The sequence below is a fragment of the Syngnathus typhle genome, linkage group LG1 (genome assembly GCF_033458585.1).
Source record: "Syngnathus typhle isolate RoL2023-S1 ecotype Sweden linkage group LG1, RoL_Styp_1.0, whole genome shotgun sequence".
In the NCBI taxonomy this organism is placed as follows: domain Eukaryota; kingdom Metazoa; phylum Chordata; class Actinopteri; order Syngnathiformes; family Syngnathidae; genus Syngnathus; species Syngnathus typhle.
This window is the reverse complement of record NC_083738.1, coordinates 28,765,975-28,779,609: the sequence shown is the minus strand read 5'-3', so window position 1 is coordinate 28,779,609 and position 13,635 is coordinate 28,765,975. Positions and strand designations below refer to the sequence as shown.

At 60.3% G+C, this 13,635-nt stretch overlaps 1 protein-coding gene across 5 annotated transcripts in view; it reads right to left on the bottom strand.

The window, feature by feature from the left end:
- Positions 1-13,635, bottom strand: part of svep1 (sushi, von Willebrand factor type A, EGF and pentraxin domain containing 1) — a 29,285-nt gene that overhangs the window by 467 nt on the left and 15,183 nt on the right. For 4 of the 5 annotated variants that reach the window (XM_061277206.1, XM_061277233.1, XM_061277199.1 and 1 more), the window contains 33 exons: positions 13,216-13,449; positions 12,993-13,154; positions 12,754-12,915; positions 12,442-12,603; positions 12,291-12,373; positions 12,130-12,226; positions 11,947-12,060; positions 11,712-11,825; positions 11,428-11,629; positions 11,193-11,350; positions 10,915-11,113; positions 10,658-10,833; positions 10,418-10,542; positions 10,211-10,340; positions 9,890-10,060; positions 9,631-9,804; positions 9,431-9,550; positions 9,064-9,240; positions 8,870-8,954; positions 8,406-8,597; positions 8,169-8,336; positions 7,260-7,938; positions 4,323-7,024; positions 3,812-4,046; positions 3,589-3,744; positions 2,731-2,794; positions 2,486-2,659; positions 2,213-2,389; positions 1,973-2,146; positions 1,311-1,481; positions 617-712; positions 241-336; positions 66-159 (listed from right to left, as the gene is read on the bottom strand). In XM_061277206.1, coding sequence (XP_061133190.1) covers positions 66-159; positions 241-336; positions 617-712; positions 1,311-1,481; positions 1,973-2,146; positions 2,213-2,389; positions 2,486-2,659; positions 2,731-2,794; positions 3,589-3,744; positions 3,812-4,046; positions 4,323-7,024; positions 7,260-7,938; positions 8,169-8,336; positions 8,406-8,597; positions 8,870-8,954; positions 9,064-9,240; positions 9,431-9,550; positions 9,631-9,804; positions 9,890-10,060; positions 10,211-10,340; positions 10,418-10,542; positions 10,658-10,833; positions 10,915-11,113; positions 11,193-11,350; positions 11,428-11,629; positions 11,712-11,825; positions 11,947-12,060; positions 12,130-12,226; positions 12,291-12,373; positions 12,442-12,603; positions 12,754-12,915; positions 12,993-13,154; positions 13,216-13,449 — 8,023 coding nt within the window. The remainder of the gene's footprint in view (positions 1-65; positions 160-240; positions 337-616; positions 713-1,310; positions 1,482-1,972; positions 2,147-2,212; positions 2,390-2,485; positions 2,660-2,730; positions 2,795-3,588; positions 3,745-3,811; positions 4,047-4,322; positions 7,025-7,259; positions 7,939-8,168; positions 8,337-8,405; positions 8,598-8,869; positions 8,955-9,063; positions 9,241-9,430; positions 9,551-9,630; positions 9,805-9,889; positions 10,061-10,210; positions 10,341-10,417; positions 10,543-10,657; positions 10,834-10,914; positions 11,114-11,192; positions 11,351-11,427; positions 11,630-11,711; positions 11,826-11,946; positions 12,061-12,129; positions 12,227-12,290; positions 12,374-12,441; positions 12,604-12,753; positions 12,916-12,992; positions 13,155-13,215; positions 13,450-13,635) is intronic. The other variant, XM_061277215.1, reaches the window with a different exon arrangement.

Here is a 13,635-nt window from a genome sequence, read left to right as displayed (position 1 = left end):
CTTCAACGACACAGGGAAATCTTTTAGGATCTGCTTTACCGTGGCTCTGCCCTGCCAAACGTTACCTGGAGCAGTCGTGTCCACCCCACCCCGGACTGCAGTGGCAGCGGTTGGGCCTGATGCATCTGCCTCCGTTCTGACAAGGCGACAAACACGCGGCTGCCAACGCACATCCAAGAAATGAGAAGCAGTCGGCTTCCCGCGGGCAACGCTCGCTCGCTCGCTGGCTGGCTCACTCACCGCTGTGGCAACGGGTGCCCGTCCACCCGGCGGGACACTCGCACTGGTAGGGAGCCACGCAGCGCCCTCCGTTCAAGCACGGCAGGATGCAGATGGCTGCTCAAAGAGGGACAAAGACGTGACCGGCTTCTCCTTTGACTACATTCCAGAGAAGCCGTGCTGAACAAATCGACATTTCCCCCTCCGGATTGCATAACGTTCACAAAGTCAGTACGTCCCGTTGCGACAAGAACGCAAAGTCGCACGGCACGCTGAGACGAACAAGCGGCTGCACCCGCACGTGCCCCTTCCACGTCGAAACCGCTGGCGGGCAGGCGGGGTCTCGTGTGTGATTGTGTGAGAAATGGGCCTTGTCGGGAAAGACTCAGCTACTCACGCTCCTCGCAGAGTCGGCCCATCCATCCTTCCGGGCAGGCGCAGGTGTTGGGCCTTTGACACACGCCTCCATTCTGGCACGGCAGCCAACACACAGCTGACACACACACATTTCATACAGGTGAGAATGCGTGCAGGAGCGCAACTCATTTTCATAGTAGCTGCCACAAAACATGTTGAAAGTGTTGTTTGTGACTGGTCCGGGAAGGAAAGGAATGCAATTGTCAGGGTGACTTGCAGAATGACTGCCACTCCCACAACAGAGCACAGCAGAGCACAGCAGAGCACAGTGAACCCTCGCCAGATTGCAACACTGCTCATTTATGGGAGTCACTCAATAATGTTGCTTTTATCAACTTGGACTTTTAGCGGATGATTTTATTGTGATTGCAATTGCATCAGAATATCGAGACGGAGGGCGTCAGGAAGAGTTTTTACGATATTTTATAATGACCGTAACCTGCCTACGAGGTTTCACTTAATATGCTAGCGTGAAGCTAACAGGCTTTCGACAAAATTTGTTTGAACATCTTGGTGCTTAGCAACGTTGTTTGGTAAAACCAAAAATATATTTAAAAAACAACTTCATCTGGTGCCAAATGATAAAGTTGAAGCAAGCACTCTTTGCAGACCGACACATTTTGAAAGTTTCGAGGAGTACCCATACACGCACACACAAAGCTAGCCCCCCCTACCTCTGCAGGTGGGAGGCGGCGTCCAGCTGCCATTCTCCAGACAGCGGCTCCGTCCGACGCCCTCCATGGCGTAGCCGCCAAAACACGAGTACGCGGCCACGTCCCCGAACTGGAAGACCGCTCCCCGAACCAGCCCGTGGGCCACGTGGAGGGGGGGGCCACAGGAGACCCCTGTACAACAGCCCAGCGGTTACTCGCTACAGCAGAGACGCGCTTTGGCACTTGAGCTCCACCAAAGGAGAATGAACGTGACGACGGTTGCTATGGAAGCGGCTCATTTTTGGTGCAGACTTAATTGGCTGGCATCAAAGCGTCGTGTGCACAGTGAGGACATGAAAACAAGAGGAGGGCTTGAAGGCCTTTTTGTATTTTCTTTGGCCGGCAATAGTTCTCAAAAGATGAATCAAATGTTTGACGCCTCTCAGCTTTGGGCCTTCACGACTTGAAACCAAAAGAAGCGGGGGTTCACTGTATTTGCTACGCTAGTCAGCTTTCCTGACATATTCAGATGATTCATTTCTGATTGGTCGAGCTGGTGACCTATTCGGTCCAAATATGAACTTATTCATAGCGCAACAATTTGGGACAAAGAGACAACAGCGCCCAAAACGATTCATTTCACTGCATGTGTGTGCGACGTGAGGTAGAAGCGGTGGACGTACTTTCACACACGGAGCTGGGGGTGCTCCAGGTCTGGTCCGGCCTGCACGTGATGGCGCCGCCCCCTCTCGGCTGCTGGCCTTTCGGGCAGTTGACCCGCACCGCCTGACCCACGTAGAACTTGCGGCCCTCGGCGCGGCCGTCCTTCCAGCCGGGAGGCGTCGGGCACGCTTTGGCTGCAAAACAAAGGAGAGCTTCACATTTGCGCTGGCAATCTGTCCGTCGGCTGCCCGCTTTCTCACGCTGGCAAGCGGGGAAGGCCGAGCTCCAGGTGTTGCCCCCCATGCACATGACCAGGGCATCTCCCACCAGGCTGTAGCCTTGGTCACAGGCGAAGGCCAACGCGCGTCCGGTGATCAGGTTGTGTTCTTGAACTTTGCCGTGAAGCATCCGCTCGGGGCCCTCGCAGCCCCGAGCAGCTGAAATCACACAATTGCATCACACTCATCGCCGTTCTCCAACCTCGACAGCGGCGCCAGAGAAATGGTGCGCCGATGTCGCCTTCGGGTGCTCACCTTCGCAGGAAGGCACGGGCAGGCTCCAGGTGCCGTTGGCCAGACAGACAAGCGTGGCGGGGCCGAGCAGCCGCAGGCCGGCCTGGCACGCGAAGCTGGCGTTGTGCAGGTACGTTTCTCCCGTGGCTCGCACCGTCGCGTTCTTGACGGTCGGGGGAGGCCCGCAGGACCGCGCTGGGGGGAGACCAAGCAGGGCCGCATCAACAAACAGCGGGCCACGACGACGCTCGTCTCTACCGACTTACCGAGGCAGGCCGGTCGAGTACCGCTCCACGTTTTGTCCGCCTGGCAGGTCTGGACAGAGTCCCCCTGCGGAAGACATAATTGAAGTTCAGCGCAGGCAGTGAGTTTCCTCACCCACCCAGGTGCTCCTGGTACCAATGTCACAAAGAGAGGAATTTGGTTTCTTTCTTCAACAGTGACGTCCTGAGACTCGCTTGAAACGTCAAAGTCGGGACTCGGGACTCATATTATCCGTTTATACCAGGGGTGTCAAAGTGTTTTTTGTCGCAGGCCGCATTCTCGTCATAGTTTCCCTGGGAGGGCCATTATGACATATGTCCACGCCATATATGACATATGTACACAACAAACTGACCAAGTGTTTGAAATCAGAGAGGAGTAAAAACGGCTGAAATACCTTTCAAAAGATGCATAGTAATAAAAACTTAGTTTTTTTTTTTAAAGTAAAGACAATTTGCAATTTGAGTATTGACACGTGAAGTCAATGCACAATTTGTCTTGGCGGGCCACATCAAATGACACCCACGGTTTATACAGTTCATGTTGCAATAAGATGAATACGGCGCGAGAGTTAAGGAAGTCTCTTATCAAACGGCTCTGCGTGCTCAGCATAACGGTGAGAGCTGCGGGGAAATCACGTGACTTGCCGCAATTGGATGACGTCACTGCAGGGGGCCCAAAGTCAAAGTGCATTACAGTGGAAGAAGAAGCCTGGCCAAATATTCACTTCAAAAGGTCAATGGATATTCAGGGAAGAAAGTGAGCCCCAAAATCCATCAGGTGAGCTGCAGCGGATCGATTGTGTTCTGCCGCTCGGTCCAAGCAACCGAGCAGGAAAACGCCGACGCTCGTACACAAACCTGGATCTCAAAGCCGGGCAGGCACGAGTACGTGACAACATCTCCGTAGTTGTAGCTGTCCCCCTCGCGGACACCGTCGGCCAGAGGAGGCGGCGCGTCGCACGCCGTCGGCTCGCACCGAGCCGAGGCGATGCTCGGGGACCAGCTTCCGCCCATCTTTGTGCAAAAGAGAAGATCACGAGCCGTCCGGCCCGGCGCGCCGCGGGACTTGCACGTTTGCTACCTGACATTGGGCGAGCGCCGAGCCTCGCAGGGAGAAGCCGGCCCGGCAGGAGAGGGCGAGCGTGCCCCCGACGGGGGTGAGCTCCTGTCCGGCGATGGCCAGGTGGGGGACGGAGTGATTGGCGGGGAGGCGGCAGGGGACGGGGCGGCAACGGACGCTGCCTTTGGACCAAGTGCCGTCGCTGAGGCAGGAGAGAGTCGCTGCGGCTGTGGCCAGCTCGTAGCCATCCTCACACCTGTGAAAAGGTTCAGCCAAAGATGATTGATTTTTGATCATCCCAACCTGTACTCTGCTCTTCATGCATCTTTGGTGCCACCTTTGGTGGCACCCTCGCGAGCATCTGCTCTGGTGTTTTGCCGCCATCTGGAGGAAACCTTTTTGCCATCGCATCAAATGTTCCCAATTGGCTAGGCTCATCCAAAGAAGCATTGTCCAAACTGGATGCTGTAGGCCGTGTGTGTGTGTGTTTGTGTGAAGGTAGCACATAAAGTTTTGCTTGGCGGCAGCTTACCTGTAGGTGACGCGGTTGGGGAAGGTAAAGGCCCCTCCTTCCACTTGAGAATGAGCAACGGCGGGAGGCTCTCCGCAGCCCACGGGCTCGCAGCGGATCCTGGGCTCGGCCCATTTGCCGTCTCCGCCGCACGAGAGGTGCGGCAAACCCCTGGGCCGGTAGCCGGGCCTGCACCTGTACACCACGGTGTCCGGGAAGGCGGCGCTGGCGCCCAGCAGAACGCCGTTGGGAACGGTGGGCGGGGTGAGGGCGCACCTGCCGCGGCCGCACACGGGGACGCCGGGGCTCCACACACCTCCCTCCTCGCACACGGCGTGAGCCGGACCCAACAGCGAGTAGCCCTCGTCGCAGCGGAAGTCCACCCGGTCGCCGCAGGCGCGCCGGCGGCCCAGAACCGCCCCGAATTTCAAGAGCGGGAGGGCGCAGACGCAGGGCTGACACCGGGGCACGCCGCCGATCCAGACGCCTTCGGCCGAGCAGCGCAGGACGGGGTCCCCGACCGCCACGTAGCCTTCAAAGCAGACGTACTCCACCACGTCGCCGCGGTTGAAGGTGGAGCCGTTCAGGAAGCCGTGGCTGATGTCCTCGGGCGGATCGCAGCCCACGGGGTCGCAGCGCGGCGCCGGTTCGTCCCACAGGCCGTCGGACCCGCAGCGGCGCGTCGGCTCCCCGACCGCGGCGTACCCTGGTTCGCATTCGTACTTGACCTCGGCGTCCGGGGCAAAGTCGGAGCCCACGACTCGGCCGTGGGCTATCGGGGGTGGCTTCTCGCAGCGGACGGGGAGGCAGCTGAGGGAGCGGTGGCTCCAGCTGCCGTCAGCTTGACAAATACTGAGCGACTCGCCTCGAAGGAGGAAACCGGGCTTACAGCCCAGTCGGACGGCGGCGCCGTACGCAAAGTCGTCGCCTTCGAAGGTGATGTCGGCGGCGAGGTCGGGAGGGCCGCAAGACACCGACCGGCACTCCGGTTTGCGTCCGTTCCATTTCCCGTCAGCCTGACAAGCGACGCTATCGTGGCCCTGGAGGAGGAAGCCGGGATTGCACGTATAGCGCAGGACCGCGGGGTAGACGAAGGCGCCTCCGCGAGCGGCGCCGTTGGCCACGGGCCCCGGGTCTCCGCAAGACACGGGGCGACAGAGCGGGGCGTCGTCGGTCCACAGTTGCCCCGACAAGCAGCGCCTGACCGCCGCTCCCTCCAGCCGATAGCCTTCCTCGCAGGCGTACGTGACCGTACTGCCTCGGAAGGTGTCCGTCACGTTGACGCGGCCGTGCTCGGGGCTCGGGGGCGTCACGCACTCGGCCGGGACGCAGGAGGGCGCCGTCCCGTTCCAGCTCCCGTCTTCCTGGCACGCCAGCCTGGTGGCGCTGGTCAGGTCGTAGCCTTTGTGACATCGATAGTCGACGGTGGCCCCGTGGAGGAAGCTCAGGTCTTCCGGGGAGCCCCCCCCCGCCTCGGCGGCCCTGACGTAGTCCCCGAAGTCGATGTGAGGGGGCAGGCCGCAGTCGGAGGGCACGCAGACGGGGGCGGCGCTGGACCAGCCAAACTCCTCGCACGTCAGGTGGTCCTGCCCCATCAGCCGGAAGCCGGGGAAGCAGCTGTAGAAAATGGTGACACCGAAACCGTGATCCTGGCCTTCCACGAAGCCGTTTTGGACGGGCTGGGGAGGGGCGCAGGATATCTGCACGCACGCGGGCGGCTCGCCGCTCCACTCCCCGCTGGCGAGGCACTCCAGAGTCTCCGGGCCTTGGAGGTGGTAACCGCGGCGGCAGGAGTAGGCCACGCTGTGGCCAAACTGCAGTTTGGTGAATGTGACTTTGCCGTCGGCCATCTGTTTGGGAGGCGAGCATTCCACGGGGCGGCAGGAAGGCACCCCTCCCACCCAGAGTCCCTTCTCCCCGCACAGGAGCGTGGCGTTGCCCGCTAACCGGTATCCGCTCTTGCAGCCGTAGAGCGCCTTGCTGAGGTACATCAGGCCCTGAACGTCCACCGTGCCGTCGGAAATGTCCACGGGCTGGGGGCACTCGACGGGAACGCACTCCGGGTACGGGCGACTCCACTCGCCGCTGGACAGACAGGACACGGAGTCCTCTTTGCGAAAGGTGAAGCCGTCCACGCATTCGTAGCTCACCGCCGAGGTGAACGGAAAAGGCGGCGGCGGCGGCGGCGGCGAGGAAGGAGCCCCGAAGGCCACGTCAGGAGGAGGGCCGCAGAGCACCCGCTCGCACAGCGGGAAGGTGCCGTTCCACTCGCGGGAGGGCGAGCAGCGGAGGACCCGCGGCCCCCGCAGCGCGTAGCCGTCCTCGCAGGATAACTCCACGGTTCCCGTTTCCGAGTCCAGGCTCTTCACCAGCAGGTGGTTCTCCTCCAGCTGCGGCTCCGGACAGCGCACGGGGGAGCAGCGCGGACGCCTGGACTTGTCCCACCGGCCGTACTTGAGACAGGTCCAGACGGCGTCGCCCGCCAGCTCGTAGCCCTCGTCGCACGAGTACTCCACTTTGCGGCCCACCTGGAAGTCCGTGCCGGCGTAGCGCCCGCGCGCAATTTGGGGAGGGGGGTCGCAGGTCAAGAGGACGCAGGTGGGCGGGTCCTTGTCGGACCACTGGCGGTTGGCCTGGCAAACTCGCTCCGGACGACCCAGCAGTTTGTAGCCGGCGTTGCAGGCGTAGATCACCTTGCTGTTGAAGGTGAACCGACCGCGGACCTTTGGAGGAGAAGGAGGGGCGAGCCGGTGGTTGGTCGGAAGACAACAAGAAAATAAAGCAAGATCTGGCGGGTTGGTTTGGGAGCTTAAGATCAGGGGATGCTTTGAGAAGAATTGTCCATTTTTGTCTATGTGAAGCCCGTTGAGACTGCTTGTGATTTAGGGCTATACAAATCAACTTGACTTGACCTGGTTGGTTGGAAGAAAAATATCCGGCGGGCGCTCGGCAGCTTACCTGGACGTAGCCGTTTTTGAGCGGCGGAGGCGGCGAGCAGGACACAGGAACGCAGACGGGCAACGCTCCGGCCCACTCCCCGTCGGCTCTGCAGGTGCGCCTCTTCTCCCCTCGGATCAGGAAGCCCTTATCGCAGCTGTAGGCCACGACGGCCCCGAAAGCGTAGTCGCTTCCGCTGACGTAGCCGCGATCGATGGCGCCGGGCTGGGAGCAGCGCACGGGCACGCAGGCCACTCGCCGCGCCGGCGGCTCCCACTCCCCTCCCGGGAGGCAGCGCAGCGTGGCCGTGCCGTTGTTGAGCACAAAGCCCTCCTCGCACTTGTAGCTGACCTCCGAGTGGCTGGCGTACCTGCTTTTGCCCAGCGAGTCCAAAATGGCGTGGGGGAGCTCCGGCGGGCGCAGGCAGAAGTTGGCCACGCAGCGCGGGGGCTCCTCTCCGTCGGGGGGCGCCCACAGGCCCTGAGCGTTACACACCATCTTGGAGTTGGCGCCCGCCGCCGCGTAGCCGTCGGTGCAGTAATAATTGGCCGTGTCCCCGAACAGCTGGTGGCTCTCGTAGGGCTCGGCGTGGTCCACGGCCGGCGGGGGCCCGCAGGAGCGAGGCACGCACTGAGCCGAGCTGTCGCTCCAGCCGCCGTTTGCCAGACACTCCCTGGTCCCGGAGCCGATCATGGTGTAGCTGTGGAGGAGACGGACGGACGGACAAAAGGGGAGAGGGAGCTATTGTGGAATTGGCCGCAACTGGCCGGCCGGCTGGCCCGAGGGTAGCGCACTGGGCTCGTCCTTACGTGACCGAAAGAAAGCGAAAACTTTGCTCTGCAAATCAAAAACGACTTTGAGGCTTCCGGAGGCTTAAGGCTCGGGCCGGCCGACAAGACACGTCGATCGGGGCTTTTTGGTCTCATTTACCCTTCCTTGCAGACATAGTGCACCTTATTCCCCAGCTCGTAGTTCTCTCCTCGGGTCACGGCGTCTGGCAGGGCCGGGGGGTCGCCGCACAGGACGCTGACGCAGCGGGGGTGGGGCCGACTCCACTCGCCCGTGTCTTGGCAGGTCACTTCCACGGGGCCCTGCGGCCTTTGCGCAAACGTCGATGGAAAAAGTCAAATCGGCCTTGACGTGCGTCAATGCCGTTTCCGTCGCTACCTGAAGCCCTCGGCGCAGGCGTACGACACAATCGACTTGTACGTGTTGGCGGTGAGGGTGTAGTAGGCGTTGCCGACGATGGGCGGCGCCCCGCAGGACACGGGATGGCAGACAGGGGGCGTCCCGCTCCACACCAGACTGGAAAGACACTGGACCTCGTAGGGGCTTTGAGGGATGAAACCCGGCATACAGCTGTAAGCAAAGTGGAGACGTCAACGACCGCCTGTCCTGGCGAGGAAAAATACGTTCCGTGCAAGTCGGAACGCGTCGTTGCCAGGTCGCAACCAATCACGGCTCAGCGGTTTTCTGAAGCTGAGCCGTGATTGGTTGAATGGCTGAGATGGAGAAAAATGACTGGGGAGGGAGGGATTTTTCTTGACTTCCCCTTTGAGAAGGAGTAACGAGTCACAAAGGGTCCACACTGTTTGTGGTGGGGGGAAAAAAAAAAAAGATGGCTGGGGTACCTGAAAGTCACCTTGCTTCCATAGGTGAAGTTGCTTCCTTTCATGATGGAATTCTCTGGAACAGATGGCGCCGGGCAAGATTGGGCTGTCGTCATGCAAGCACAGAGGAGCGCAAAGTCAGATTGGGGGTGGAAAGAAGGAACGAAGCCCCCCTGACTGTCGCATTTGCCCGCCTCTCGGCCAACGCTAATCACCTCGGCAGTACGGAACGGGGCCGTCCCAGCTTCCCGTCTCCAGGCACCGCAGTTGAGCCGCGCCCATCAATTGGTAGCCGCTCTGGCAGTGGAAAACCACTTGACTGCCCATCAGGAAGTCGTTGCCCTCTCTGTGGCCAAAGTCGGGTTCGCCGGGTTGCTCGCACTTGACGGGCTCTGCCCCGGTGGGAGGGAAAAAAAAAAAATCTCTTTTGCTCCCCGACATTATTTGTGAGAATAGTGGACTCCACAATCAGTTGACCCGTGCACATTTTACAATTGCCTATAGCTGCCACAAGATGGCGCCAAAGCACTGCCCCCCCCAACAAATAAATCAGTTCAATTGGGTGGCTGAGGCAGATTTTACCTGTGCAGTTCTTGCCGTCGCCGCTGTACGGGTGGATGCAGGTGCATGTGTACGAGCCGTCCGTGTTCCGACAGCTGGCGTGACCGTCGCAGTCGGATCCGAGGGCGCACTCGTCTACGTCTGAAATGCACACAAGGGACGACGTACACATGCTGCGCCTCCGTCCGTGCCGTGCCGTGCCCCGATGTGAGGTGACCTACCGAGACACGCCGGGGGATTTCCTCCCCACTTGCCGCTGTTGGAGCAGTGCACCTTGGCGTCCCCCAGCAGGTAAAAGCCCAGCTCGCAGCGGTAGACCACCGAGCCGCCGGCGTGGAAGTCGTCGCCCTGAAACTCGCCGTTCGCCAGGGGGCGAGGGGGCCCGCAGGATACGCCTGTCGGAGAAGGGCGGCGGACATGCTAGCTATCGCTCCTTCCACAAAATTCCTGGACGGGACGAGGCTTTTGGCATTTCTTTACGTTCGCAGCTGGGAAGAGGGTGGCTCCACTCTCCTTGATTTTGGCACTGGAGAAGCGGCTCCCCCACTAGGTAGAAGCCCGGATCGCACGAGAGCTGAACCTGGGCGCCAGGACTCACCTCCATTGTGGAGGCGTGGAGGTGCGGTGCAGCGTTCTCCAGCTGCGGGCAGTCTGCAGACAGACATCCCCCCGAGTGATGGATGGATGGATGGATGGATGGATGGATGGATGGATGGATCCCCCCAACACACGTTCGTCCATCCGTCCGTCCATCCGCCCACCCAATTCATCCACCCATCCATCGGCCCCACGAGCACTTACCGGCGCAGAAGATGCTGCTGAGGTTCACTTTGACTCGGCCCAGAGCTCCATTGAGAAAGTCCGGCCAGGCCAGAACATTCCCTCGGTGAGTGACGTGGGAGGCGGGGCAGCTGCTGGCCAGGACCTTGATCTTCACAAGAGGTTGGAAACGCAAAGCCTGTCACCATCACGGCCGAGGTGAAAATCCGGTCCGGGTCGCGTACGGACCTGTTGGGGCGTGAGGACGCGATCCCAGATGTTGAGCTGGCTGATGGAGCCGACGAAGGATTCCACCGGGTTGAAGCCTTGGCCTCTCTGGTCTTGGTCCTGACCCAATACCAGCGCCCCTCCACCTACGGACGGGCCCAGGGTTGAGCTTCAGCCGTTAACAAGCGACGCGCGTCGAGCGGGCGCGGCGTGTCGGGGCGGAGCTAAGCGTAGCCGTGCGTTCAGAGGATAGCACTACACCTGGGATACTGGTGCCGACCGACAGGCCTTTGCCTCCGTCCGAGGGCTTGCCGTCGATGTAGATCCTCCAGTCGCCGTCCCAGCTCCGCCAGGAGACGCCGATGTGGTACCAGCCGCCCGTGTTCACCGGCGGGCAGTCGGTAATTCGCTCCTTTCCGTTCACGTACAGAACCCACCTGCGAGGTTTTTCGTACGCTAGTTTTATTGGCCGCTCGGTCCTTGCGCGCAATCCGGGACTCCCACTCCGCTCCACCGACCCGTTGTAGTCTATGAGCAGAAAGGCGTTGTCGCTGCCCTCCACGGCGTAGGAGACGGGCGTGCCGTAATTGGTGGTGTCCGACGACTTCATCCAGAAGGTGCACGTGATCTCGGAGAGCGCCGGCATCACGCCGTCCATCAACACGTAACCGTGGATGCCCGACACCTCAAAGTCCAAGTTGAAAGCCGCCGACATTTCTGGCCGGGAAAGGGAAAAAAACTAAAGTCGGCAACCTTCCTCTCCGGGACGTTCTCGCGGCGAGCCGGACCGTAGTACCTGTCTCACACCTGGTCCCGTTGAAGCCGGGGAGGCAGCGGCAAGCGTAGGAGCCCAGAGCATCCAGGCAGCTGGCCCCATTGGCGCAGGGGTTGGGCTCGCACTCGTCCACGTCCACCTCGCAAAGCCGACCCGTGTAGCCCTCCACGCACTCGCACCTGCCCAGCGGGAACGAGCATCCCCGTGCGTGACAAAGCCGAGCGGGAAAACCGAAAAAGGACGCAACGCTAATCACCTGAAATCGGCCACGCCGTCCGCGCAGGTGGCGCCGTTAAGACAGGGGGCGGAGCTACACTCGTCCACGTCCACCTCGCAGCGGTCCCCCGAGAAGCCGACGGCGCACCGGCAAGCGTAGCCGCCCGTCAAGTCCTCGCAGGCGCCGTCGTTCTGGCACGGGTCGGACAGACACTCGTTGATTTCCACTTCGCAGCGAGGTCCTGCACGAGCGAGGCCAGATGGCAAAGGCAGAAAAAAAACAAAACGGCGCCGTTTGTCGCTTCTTCGGAAAATCCAAGGTACCTGTGAAGCCGGCGGCACAACTGCAGGAGAATCGGTTGACCTCGTCCACACACACGCCTTTGTTCAGGCACGGCGATGAGAGACATTCGTTGGCCTCCGCCTCGCACAAAGAGCCTAGGAAGAAGAAAAAAAGAAAAAAAAAAGTAGAATCGTTGCTGAGGGAAGGACACATTTTCACACCATTTCGCCGACTTGGCCAAATGGCTGCGTCCATTTTTAAAATGTTTTAACCGACCTAAAAATCCTGCCTTGCACTGACACTGGAATTCTCCCATGCCGTCCTTACACAGGCCTCCGTTCTGACACGGAGCCGAGTCGCACTCGTCCACGTCCGCCTCGCACTTAGCGCCTGTCGGGGAAGGGAGTCAAAGTCGGGCCAAAAAAAGCGGAAGGTGCTCCCAGCTTCTCCTTTCTTTACCCGTGAATCCGGGCGTGCACGTGCAGACGTAGCCGGCTCCCACCTCTTCGCACGTTCCCTTGTTCTGACAGGGATTCAGGAAACACTCGTGGAAAACCTGCCGAAACAGTCCAGAATGGAGCGGGCTCCAGGAGGGGCGGGTGGGGGTTGGTGCCACCCACCTGGCTGCCGGCTTGGTAGTCCTCGATGACCTCCGGAGCGGCCGTCGCGCTCTCCTCTTTGGGAAGAAAGCTGGAGCCGAAACCTGAAATGGAAAAAAAAATAAATAAAATGAGACAAGCGGCGAGAAAGGTGCCGAACGGGACCGCTTACTGGAGCAATGCTGGATGGTGGTGGCCCCGGTAACCGTGGTGGTTCCGTAGAAGGGGCACGACAGGCAATACGAGCGTCCGTGATCGGGCTGGTAGTAATCTCTGGGGCAGGCGTAGCAAGGAACCAGGCCCGTTCGGGAGAAATGACCTGCCGAGCACGGAACTGCGGAGGAGAGGCACCAATCAGGAGAAAAGAAATCTGGCGGGCCGTATCAAGTCAAGCGTGGAGAGTCTCCGTCAAGGAAGCACTCAAACTAAATGATTTCGGTCCACCACGTCTACCCCAGCCCCAATTTTACTGGCCGACCATCACCTCCGCACTCCTTCTGGTCCACCGCTCCCCGGGTGACAGTGGAGGTCCGGTCGGGACAGAGCAGACACTCCCTGGCGCCGTAAGCGGGCTGGAAGTGACCCAGCGGGCAGGATTCGCAGATCTCCAAGCCGTTGGCGGAGTGACTGCCGGGCTTGCACTGGCCTGGAAAGAGGTTTTGGCCGGCCGCTTGTAAGCAGAAAGGCGGCGGCGGTGCTGGCGGTGGCGGCGGCGGCACCCACCTTTGCATTCGGCCACGTTGCGCGAGTGCAGGTAGGCCGTGGACGTGCCCTCTGGGCAAGACTTGCACTCCAGCTGACCCTCTTGGTCCTGGTAGGAACCCAGCCGGCAGCTCTCGCATTCGTGATGCTCCATTGAGAAAAAGGTTCCCACCGGACACTGGACTGCAAAGGACGGGCAATCAGCGGCGGCCGGCCGCGACGGCCGCGACGGCGACCCACCTACCGCACATCCTTCCTTTGAGCACCGAGCCCGGCCGGCAGAAGAGCGAAGCCTTCCTGCTCTGCAGCGACTGGGTGTCGGCCAGGATCATCTCGGAGGACACGTGGAAGGTGGACAGCGGCTGCCTGGCCAGCGTGCGCTTCAGGCGATTGGTCAGCTGCTCCAGGGTTCGCAGGAGCCGCCTCTGATTGGCCACCTCCGCCGAGTCGTTCCTCGACAACGGGAGAGGGACGCTTGCTGGGGGAAAGGCAAAAGCATTTTTTTGTCAAGGTTCCGTGTGTGTGTGTGTGTGTGTGTGTTTGTTGTTGTGTTTTGAAATCAAACACAAGCCCCAAATAATTTTGTTTATCCAAGCAGTTTTTTTTTTTTTAAATATCTTCATCAAAAAAAAGTTCATATTTTCATATTCCAGGTATTTTTCAC